The sequence below is a fragment of the Phragmites australis genome, chromosome 22, assembly GCF_958298935.1.
Source record: "Phragmites australis chromosome 22, lpPhrAust1.1, whole genome shotgun sequence".
Lineage (NCBI taxonomy): Eukaryota > Viridiplantae > Streptophyta > Magnoliopsida > Poales > Poaceae > Phragmites > Phragmites australis.
The window spans coordinates 15,320,144-15,330,900 of NC_084942.1; the positions used below are offsets into that span (position 1 = coordinate 15,320,144).

Sequence of the window (10,757 nt, forward strand, 5' to 3'; positions counted from 1 at the left end):
GGGGTGTGTCCACCAGACAAGATCGACGCTGCTATACCAGATGTCATAGTTGCAATGGCTATTAGGCCCAACGAGCTCACCCTAGCAAGCAGTGCCTTGTACAGGTACATCTTCCTCATACCTCCTGAACCATTGACAAAGAAATGCTATGTAAGAAAACATCAAAAGAGGCACATCATTAGTGATGGCTCCTCAATATGCATCACTAATGTACTATTAGTGACTACTATCTTTAGTGACGGGTTGTCAGTGACCCGTCACTAATGTTAAAGTCAAGTGATGGGTCGTACTTGTCACCCATCACTAATATGACAAGTGCCCTTATAACTATTGTTCCGTCAACCACTTCATTCTCACTCTACTCACTCTCGCCCTAGCCATCACCATCTCTGGCCACTCCATCTACTTACCCCTCTGACGCTCAGATCGACGCTCCGACGTCATCACCACCTCCGGCCACTCCACGGTCTCCATCACCACCACCGACTTCGCTTACCCCTCCCATGCCACCTTCATCCGACGATGACATAGAGGTTGCACTGGAGTTATCGGATGATGGGGCATTGTTCGCCAGCTCCGACGGATCAGAGGCCTCCGATCTTGATTAGGAGCACTTCCTCGATGAGCCAGCTTCGAAGAAGCCATGCTTGGAGGAAGGGGAGGAGGAGGCGTAGGAGGATGAAGAGGAGGAGGAGGAGCTAGAGGAGGATGACGATGACAGGTGTGACACGTGGGACGACTTCGATAATGATGACATGGGCCCCGATGATGACTTCTAGACGTCGATGACAACGACGACGATGGCATGTAGGATGTTAGTTAGGGTTATTTTGTTGATGTAGGTATAGGATGTTCTTTTGCGATGCCACGGCGAGAAGTATTTTGCGCGTGCAGGGCAAGAAGTTGGAAGTAGCTTCTCTCTAGTTAGTTAGGGTTACTAATGTTATTTTATTGTATAGTTAGAGTTAAGTACTCTAATTTGTTAAATGCGATCTGTTGAATGGGATCGAAGTTCAGTTCTGTTATGTTGAATGCGATCTATTGAATGCGATCTGTTTGCATGCCTCTGTTCTGAAATTTGATCTCTTCTGAAAATGTGAAAGTTGTTAGTGATGGGTCGTAGTCATCACCCGTCACTAATGTAGTTCTCTATTTGCATGCCTCTGTTCTGAAAGTCGATGTCTATCACTAGTGACGGGTCATAGTTGTCACCCATCACTAATGTGAAAGTCATTAGTAACGGGTGTCCTTATCACCTGTCACTAATAAGTGTGCTGTTATTTTCTGCTCTGAGCAGCACGACCAGACAATGTCTGTCCGTCGAGATCTCGGCAAAGGGGCAAAAATTTTTGGCGATTCTATCGAGGACCAATCATCTTAGTGATTTGAAGTTGGGATTGTCCCTTGGCCTTTGAAGGTTTGCCTCCCCCCTCTCTTCCTCCTCCTCTTGATCATGGTGGATTCTAGGGTTTGAGATGGAATTAATAATTGTGCTCCTTCTCCCAAATCTTGATACATGTGGATTGTCCCCCTTGGCTTTTGAAGGTTTGCATCCCCCTTTTCCTCCTCCTCTTGCTCCTATTTGCTAGATTCTAGGATTTGAGTTGGTGTTCAAAATTTCTCCTTCTCCTAAATCTTGATATGTATATGGCGCAATTATATTAATTGTATTCATAAAAGTGAATTAGTGTACATGCGTAATCTACGTCTCCCGTTCGTGAGTGTTTGATTATTAATATGACTTGACAACTTGTTATATTTATAAGAAGATGCTCCTAAATTATCCATGTACTTTGGATAGTTCGAGGATATGTAGCCAAAGTAGTAGGTTTTTGTGCTCTTATATGGTTCTACAGAGAATTTCAGTGGCATCTCCCTGTTGTTCTCTGGATACACACCCTCTTGACTCGTTATCGAGATGTGTATTCAGAGAACAGTGGGGAGCTGCTGCTGAAATTTTCTCTAGAACCGTACATGATCATAGAAACCTACTCGAGCCACATATCCTCGAATTGGATTAGGACCTATCTTTGTCTATGTAGAAATTAGCTTGGATCGTTTGCTATAGATAACATGTATCATATTTGGATGTTAATTATTGGCTTGAATCTCACTAGAACACACGCACACACTTAATTTAGTTAAATTGAGTTATAATTTTTATACTTATTCTAGCTACTCTGTTGTTTCTATTAACAATGAATATTTTTTCAATTTCTAGATGGTGGACCAAAGTTGGATGTACCTTGATTGCCGTACTTGTAATGAGTATATGAGCGGGGTGAAGTCTTTCATGAGTGCCGCGGTGGCGGATATGGAAAGTCGGGGCAAAACAACAATGTGGTGTCCATGCTGTGATTGCAAGAATAAGAAGAAGTTCTCAAAACCTAACAATGTGTGCGATCACTGCGATCACTTGTTAAGGCGTGGATTCAAAGAGAGTTATCACATTTGGAACAAACATGGTGAGGAAGGATTTAACGAAGAGAAAATGTATCAAGTCCTCCCGGATGACAGTATGGATCAAGGACTCCCGCCAGCCGGTGATATAGATGATTATCGCAGGGACACAAACATATTACGATTCAATGATGACTACATGGATTTAACGGAGAATATGGACCAAATGGTGCACGATGCTGAGGGGCACAATGAGTATAGAGATGGTGAGTTTGCCAAATTACTGAAACTGGTGCGGGACTCAAAGACACCATTTTATCCTAGCTGTAAGGAGAACTACACACTGCTATTTGTGGTGCTTACGCTTCTGCAATTGAAGGCAACGCATCGTTGGTCTGATAGGAGTTTCAAAGCAATGTTTCATCTGCTAAGGGATATTCTACCAGAGGGGAACAAGGTGCCAAGACCGTCTATGACGCGAAGAAGATAATTTGTCCTTTGGGATTGAAAATAGAAAAAAATACATGTATATAAGGAGGATTATGTCGTGCTTCATGGAGAGTATGCAGACCTAGATCAATGTCCTGTTTGTGAAACCCGTCAATACAAGTATAGAAATGACGATGGCCACATGGAGGAAGGTAGCAAGAGAAAAAGGCCACCTAGAAAGGTGATGTAGTATTTTTCTATAATTCTCCATTTGAAGCGTTTGTTCGCAAATGAAAAGGAGTCCCAATTGCAGCGATAGCACAAGGAGGGTCGTAAGAATGATGCAATGATACAATACCCCACAGATTCAGTTCAGTGGCAAACCATTGATTCCACATTTGGTTAGTTCGCTGAAGAATTAAGAAATATTAGGTTTGCTATGAGCATAGATGGTATGAATCCATTCGGTAACATGAGTATCTCACATAGTACTTAGCCTTTTTTACTGTCTATCTACAACCTTCTACATTTGCTTTGTAAAAAGCGAAAATACATTATATTGTATACCTTAATTCCTGGTTCGAGGCAACCTGACAATGACATCGATATGTACCTCAGACCTTTGGTGGATGATCTTAAAGCACTCTAGTCTGAAGGTGTTGAGGGTTGGGATCAGTACAGGTGAGAATACTTCACCCTACATGTCATGTTATTTGTCACCATCAATGATCTGTCAGCACTTCGTAACTTGTTAGGGCAGAGTAAAAGAAAAGGGGAAGATTGCCTCCAATGCTTAGATGACACTGAGGGTATATGGTTGAACGAGTCAAAGAAAATAGTGTGCATGCGACATTGACGTTTCCTTCCTAGAAACCACCCGTACCGAGAAATGAAAGCTCAGTTTGACAGCACAAGGGAGAAAACGTCACCTCCAAGGCATTTTAGTAGGCAAGATATCTATGATAAGGTTAAAAATATCAGTGATGTCATTGGCAAGCGAAAACGATCCTCTACGAGTGATGAAAATGGAATGTGGAACAATAAATCAATTATCTAAGAGTTTGATTATTAGAAATACTTAGATGTTTGCCACTCTATTGACCTCATGCACATATAGAAGAATATCTGTGACAGTCTCCTCGGTACAATGCTCAACATGAAAGGGAAAACAAATGATCATGAAAACACATGAGCTGGTCTCGAAGAAATGGCTTAAGGACGAAGCTTCATGCCAAGTATACAGATAAAGGAAAATTTCTACCCCCATCTTGCATCACCATATCCAAGAAGGAGAAAAAGAATTTTATGAGTTCTTGCACAATGTGAAAGTTTCCTCCGGTTATTCATCCAACATTAGAAGACTTGTTTCGATGAAAGAGCTGAAAATGGTTGGCAGCATGAAGACTCATGATTGCCATGTGATGTTGAAGCAGATGATTGCGGTTGGAATTAGAAACATGTTGTCAATTGGTGTTCAAGAGGCTATATGAGCCTGTGTTTTTTCTTCAATGAAATTGGTCAGAAGGTACTCAATCTGGAAGCGCTAGCCAAGCTAGAAAAAAGACACTTCAAAACTCTATGCCTTCTCGAGATGTATTTCCTACCATCCTTTTTCGATATCATGGTCCATCTCACTACTCACCTTATGAAGGAGATTTATTTCCTTGGCCCTGTGTTCCTGCATCAGATGTATCCATATGAGATATTCATAGGCGTTCTTAAGTCATACGTAAGGAATCAAGCTTTGCCTAAGGGTTGCATCGCGTAGGGTTACTCTACATAGGAGATAGTGGACTGGTGCCTTAATTACATGAACATAGATAACCTAATTAGGGTGCCTCATTCTCGCCGTGAGGACAGGCTCACAAGTCAAGGCATTCTGGGGAAACACACAATTACTCCTAACCCAAAGGCATATGACCAAGCTCATTTTCTCGTGTTGCAACAAATGACTGAAGTGTCCCCATATATGGACGAGCACAAGCAGTTGCTTCTTCAAGAGAATCCAGGGAAGACCGAAGCTTGACTTGCAAAGCTACATATGCAAAGGTTCAACACTTGGTTTCAAGATCAAATCGATCAATCGAGTACACCTGTAAGTGATTTGATCAGGAAACTAGCAACATGACCTATATACACAATTACAACATATCAAGGGTATAATATAAACGGTAACACATTTTACACGATTGCCCAAGATCAGAAAAGCACATACCAGAACAACGGTGTCCGCATAGAGGCTTATAATAACAACATGCACAAAAGCACATACTACGGTCATATAGAGGAGATCTTGGAACTGGATTACTTGGGATTCAAGGTACCCCTACTTCAGTGATGTTGGGTACACATGACAAAGGGCGTTACGAAAGACAAGTACTGTTTCACTAGCATTAATCTCAAACTTGTTGGATATAAGGACGAACCTTTTATACTCGCTAAATAAGTTGCCCAGGTGTTTTATGTGACTGACGTGGCAAATAAGAAACTTCATGTGGTTCTCGTTGGGAAAAGACGGATCATCGGAGTTGAAAACATGGTTGATGAGGACAAGTACAATCAATTTTATGAAATCCCCCTTTTGCTACTGCAATCATACCACATGTTGCACAGAACGAGAGACTTCATACATGTGTTCCAACTATAATGAAAGGATCCATGTCATGAATGCACGAAAGCGGCGAGTATAGGCCAAATGATGCATGAATCAATGTAACCTCAAATATGTAATACTTGTAATATTCAATTAAGTCTAAATCTCATGAGGCCCTAAGTTTGAATCTATGACACCCGTCAGTACCTTGTTATCATATTGTGTTGAATATAATTTAGATTACATATGACGAATTTAAGATTTTTTTAATGAACTTATATGAATGTTATGAATTTTTAAGAATTTGTGCAATTGTAAATAAATTCATAAAGGAAATAATTAAATCATAAGGAAAAAAATAAATTCCATTCTTAAAAGAAAATATATCAAAATCCCTCCGAAAGTCATTAGTGACGAGTCATCTCTATGACCCTTCACTAATGACTTCATGTTAGTGACAGGTCATAAATATAACCCATCACTACTGACTTTCAAACCACGGGCATCCCGACCACACGTCCAGACCACACATCATTAGTGACGGGCGATACTAGTCACTAGTGACGGGTCAGAGCTATGACCCGTCACTAATGATCTATGTATATGTAACAGGTCAGGGAACCCTAGCCTTCGATTTTGCCTAAGTCCCGACGCCCTCCTCCTCGACGCTCGTAGTAGGCCTCCTCATCGCCGCGCCTGTCGCCCACTCCTCGAAGGCATCATGGTCTATGCTCCTCTAATCCATCGTCGGCTATGGCCGCCAACGACAAGGAGTTGGCATCATCGTCTTTGGTGCCAGCCCCCGACGATGACTACGTAGATTGGGACCTCTTGATGGTGGAGGCAGAGGAAGAGGAAGAGAAGGAGAAAATGATTGCCAACGACAAGGTGATCGCTCACGCCATCCATGAGGAGGAACTCATCAACGCAGCAGAGGAAAAGGCAGTGGCCATCATCAATGACGAGGCTATCGCACACCTCTTGGCGACAGAGGAGGAGATGGGCGGTGACGCTGAAACCGACAACGAGGTGGAGATGGGCGACGACTCTGACACCGACGAGGAGGAGGAGGATGAGGAAATGGCCGGCACCGGTGGCAACTCCGATGATGACACTAATGAAGCTATGATCTTACTTACCTAGGTTTATGTATGGTAAACTGAATTTAGCAATTTGGATTTAGCAGCCTTTTGCAGTCTGGATGGTTTTTTTTTGTGTAATCCGGACCTTCTTTTGTATACACTGATGAAGTGATGATCTTACTTAGCCTAAATTAATGAGAATGTCAATTAAGTTTTTAGTCTAAATTTTATCATGTGTTTTTGATGTATGAATTAATTAAATTCTCACTACTCTTACAAGTTTAAGTGTGGAATATACACGGTTTTTTAGTGAAAAATCCGACCATTCATTAGTGACGGGTCTGACCTATAACCCGTCACTAATGAGTGGTGTATATATAACGGGCCCAGGAACCATAGCCCTCGATTTTGCCTAAGTCCTGACGCCTTCCTCCTCGACGCCCGCCGCCCTCCTCCTCACCACCGTGCCCGCCGCCCTCTCATCCTGCACCCTCATCACCGAGGCTGCCCCCTCCTTCTCCCGGCCATCCCCAAGGCCACCGCTGTCTCCATGTCGTCCCCATCCACATCCCCGACGTCATCTTCCCCTACGCTCTCATCCCCAACTAACCCGACGCCGAGGAGCCCACACCGCCATCGCTGAGGACCACCACCCCGATGCCATCATCATCCTCATCCGTTGAGGTAGGCCTCCCACTCCTCCTCACCGACGCTCGGCTGCTCTACTGTCCAGGTAACCCTGCCATGTTGTCATGCTGGATAGTGTTGTTCCCTAGCATGTGCTTAGCTCAATGATGATTGTTAAATTCTAAGATTGGACAATTCTTACAGTACTCTAGTTTATATTCTTTGCATGGTGCCATGTTGCTCTGGTTGGATTATTGCTGTTGCTAGCACCTGTTCATTGGTTTGGTGATATCTTTGTTATGCTATCAGCCTGAGAAACTCTTGTTTAGTTAATTGTTCAAAGAGCCATGTAATTGCAGTTCGACATGAGCTTTACATTTTCCTAAATGCTAGTTGGTTTCGTGTTGTACTGGCAGTTTGTGTCACCTACGTCTCTCGTTCGGGAGTGTTTGATTATAAATATGATTTGAAACTTGTCATATTTATAAGAATATGCTCCCAAATTATCCATATACTTTAGACAGTTCGAGGATATGTGGCCCGAGTAGTAGGTTTATTTGCTCTTGTATGGTTCTAGAGAGAATTTCGGTACCGTCTCCCTGTTGTTGTCCGGATACATACCCTCTCGGCTCATTGTCGAGACATGTATTTGGAGAACAGTGTGGAGGTGCTGTCGAAATTTTCTCCAGAACTGTACAAGAGCATGGAAACCTACTCGAACCACATATCCTTGAATAGGATTAAGACCTATCTTTGCTTATTAGAAATTAGCTAAGATTCTTTGCTTCAGATAAGAAATACATCATATTTTCATAAATTCATATAAAAGTGAATATAGTTACTAATACTTATACAATTGTATCTGCATATTCGTATCTATTAGATGTCTGCCAACAAGTCTTCATTCAGATCCTCTGACGAAGCACAAGCTCCCAGTCAGACGTCTGCATAACCTGCTCCCAGTGCCTATGGAGAAGAAGGCCTTGTAGAGGTTGCAGAAGTTCACATGCCTTAATGCTCACGAGAGGGTGCCATTGATCCTTCGGAAGTTCGATGACCTCACTATGGCTCAAAAGAACACCTTGTTCAATGATGGCATCAATACCTTTCTGGAGTTCCTAGAGAACATGAAGGCTAAAGGTTGCAGGGCTGCTATGAAAATGATCGCCAAACTTTGGAGAAGCCACAAGAGCAAGCTTGTGAATGAATATATGGAAAAATGGTTGGAGCCCTTCAGCAAGTACCCATATATGAAAAGGGAGAATTGGGAAGCTTTTGAGGGGTTGAAGAGCTCAAAGGTGTTCCAAATGAAGAGTTTAGCAAAGAACAGCTTCAGAAAAAGAACAAGTAGAACCACAACCTGGGCATAGGTGGGTATGTGGGGAAAAGGGAGAAATAGTAGGCAGAGGATGAAAAGTTAGCAAATGAAGGCCACAAGAATCCTTGGTTGCAATTCCCAGGACGATCACAATCGTATATGCAAGAGAGGGGTAAGCTGTCAGATAGTGGAGAAATCACCTTCATATCTAGCAAAATCGAGTTAGTCGATGAAAAGGTGAAAGAAATAGCAACCTAATAAACTGAAGGTTCATTTACCGGGGTCAGGGAACATGACGATCTCTCCACTACACTGGGAAACCCTGAGCACCTAGGTCACGTGCGAGGCGTGTCCAGTTCCCAAGGCTGGAAGTTAGGCTTCCCGGAACACATCAAGATGTACAAGAAGAGGAAGAGGTTGGGTCCAATCGCTATGCAAGCATTGACCTAGTCATTCATGGAGAGCGTTTATCAAGACCTCATGCAAAGGTTTTTGTCACAGGGAGTCGTCATTTTTAGTGCACCAGCGGGTGATAGCCCCATTGCTGGACACAGGAGTAGTCAAGCCTCAGAGAGGTCGAACAACCTTCCTTCTCTCCATCCATAGAGCCAGATACTATAGACCTTCTCGATGGGCCCATGCCATGCTCACTACTCAAAAGACTTGGTGGCTACCAAATTGAGGTTGCAAAGGGTCAGTTGCATCCAGAGGTTCAGATGTTACATACGGTCCCGATACGTCCTGGTTATGGCGTGGTCTTCGTGAATTTTGTACATTCCAATGCCCTAGGCACATATTTGCCCCCCCCCCCGCCCCACCCCCCTAATGATGAGATCTGAAAACTAGGTGAAGCTCATCTTTAAAGGATCCAATTAAAGAGGGGGATATCTTGGTGCACACGGAACCATCTAGCAGCGATCCACCTAGACGTTCAAGTGCACTGAGTTCCTACCGCAACCTCAGTCTCAAGATGAGCCAGCCATGTCGCCTTTTTCCACTCCACCATCTCCAGCTATGGAACCTGAGGGTAGCTTAGAGAAGAAGAAGAAGAAGAAGAAGAAGTCCAAGCCAGGGTCCAATAAGCAACTGCCGAAGAAGTCCAAGTCCTCTGGTAAGGACTCAAGCACCGAGAAGAGCATGATAGGAGCAGCTTGGACTAAGGCTAACCTAAAATTTCAGCTTGGGAAGCCCTTGCTGACGGCAGATCCACTATGGAGGGCGGGACAACCTTGTGTCAAGTTGTATAATTACTACTTGCAAGGTTGTAGAGCAAAGAAGAGTTTCATTGTCTTCTAGTGCCAAAATCGTCACTTCTTGAATGGGACTGCTACTTCCTCGTGGGCTTCAATGACTTATACGACCTCTTTAACCTCGATGGTTTAGACGTGGGGTTATTACGATGCTTTACATTGTAAGCCCTTTCAAACTAGATGTTCATTAACTATTTTTTACTAATTCTCCAATCTAACTAACTTACTAATTCTCCAATCTAACTAACTTCTTATTTGTAGACATTTGGTGCAAGAAACGAGGAAGATGGAGCCCTTCAAATTCCTTGACCCCCAAATTATGACAATTTTTGTGATTGAACAAGATAGGGAATCTATTATAGGATATGTGGTTAAGGCAATGAGTCACTTTTCGAAGAAGGACTACCTAATGGCCGCTCACAATACAGGTGGCCATTGGATCTTACTGGTCATTGCCCCCAAGTGGAACTTGGTTTGGTACCTCGATTCATCAATACCAGTAGTAGGACACAACGGTGAACGGGGGGAGTACGTGACTATACTTTGGTCAAGCAAATCCTCGACAAGTAAGTTCTTCATGAATTAGGCTACATATTGAACTTTTCAAACTTTTTCCAAATGTTGACTAATGGATCCCTCTTTGCATGTAGGGCTTTTGACACATATATGCATTGTTATCCAAAGTACGATCCGAATGAGCCCCGCACACTGACACATAAGACTGCTTTCATGGTAAGTGCTAGCAGACATATTTGCAAATACTCTACTACCAGATCTTTTTCTTTCGAATTAATGTTTTCTTTTCTCTCTAGTGCCACAACCATCGGGCAATGCCTGTGGCTTTTACGTTGCGCGTCACATACTGCTAGCCATGGCAGCAAAGGATATGAAATCCCCAGATGTACGATAATTGCATATAGTCTTTTCATAACTGCTTTCATTCATTTAATATCAGATAATAAAATGATTTTGCTCAAGCTAATTGCATACTTTTTTCATTACTATTTTCATTTAGCAAGAATTCAGCATACCGGATGGCAACATCAAGGATTCTGCAC

The 10,757-nt window shown here is 42.9% G+C and overlaps 1 protein-coding gene across 1 annotated transcript; it reads left to right on the forward strand.

The window, feature by feature from the left end:
* Window positions 1-6,175: 6,175 nt before the first annotated feature.
* On the forward strand, window positions 6,176-6,565 carry LOC133904531 (uncharacterized). Its single transcript, XM_062346027.1, has one exon. It carries the CDS (start codon window positions 6,176-6,178, stop codon window positions 6,563-6,565), a length of 390 nt encoding a protein of 129 aa, XP_062202011.1.
* Window positions 6,566-10,757: the final 4,192 nt, after the last annotated feature.

What these genes read in the sequence shown, in the direction of transcription:
- LOC133904531 (XM_062346027.1), top strand. Translation starts at nt 6,176, where the DNA reads ATGGCCGCCAACGACAAGGAGTTGGCATCATCGTCTTTGGTGCCAGCC.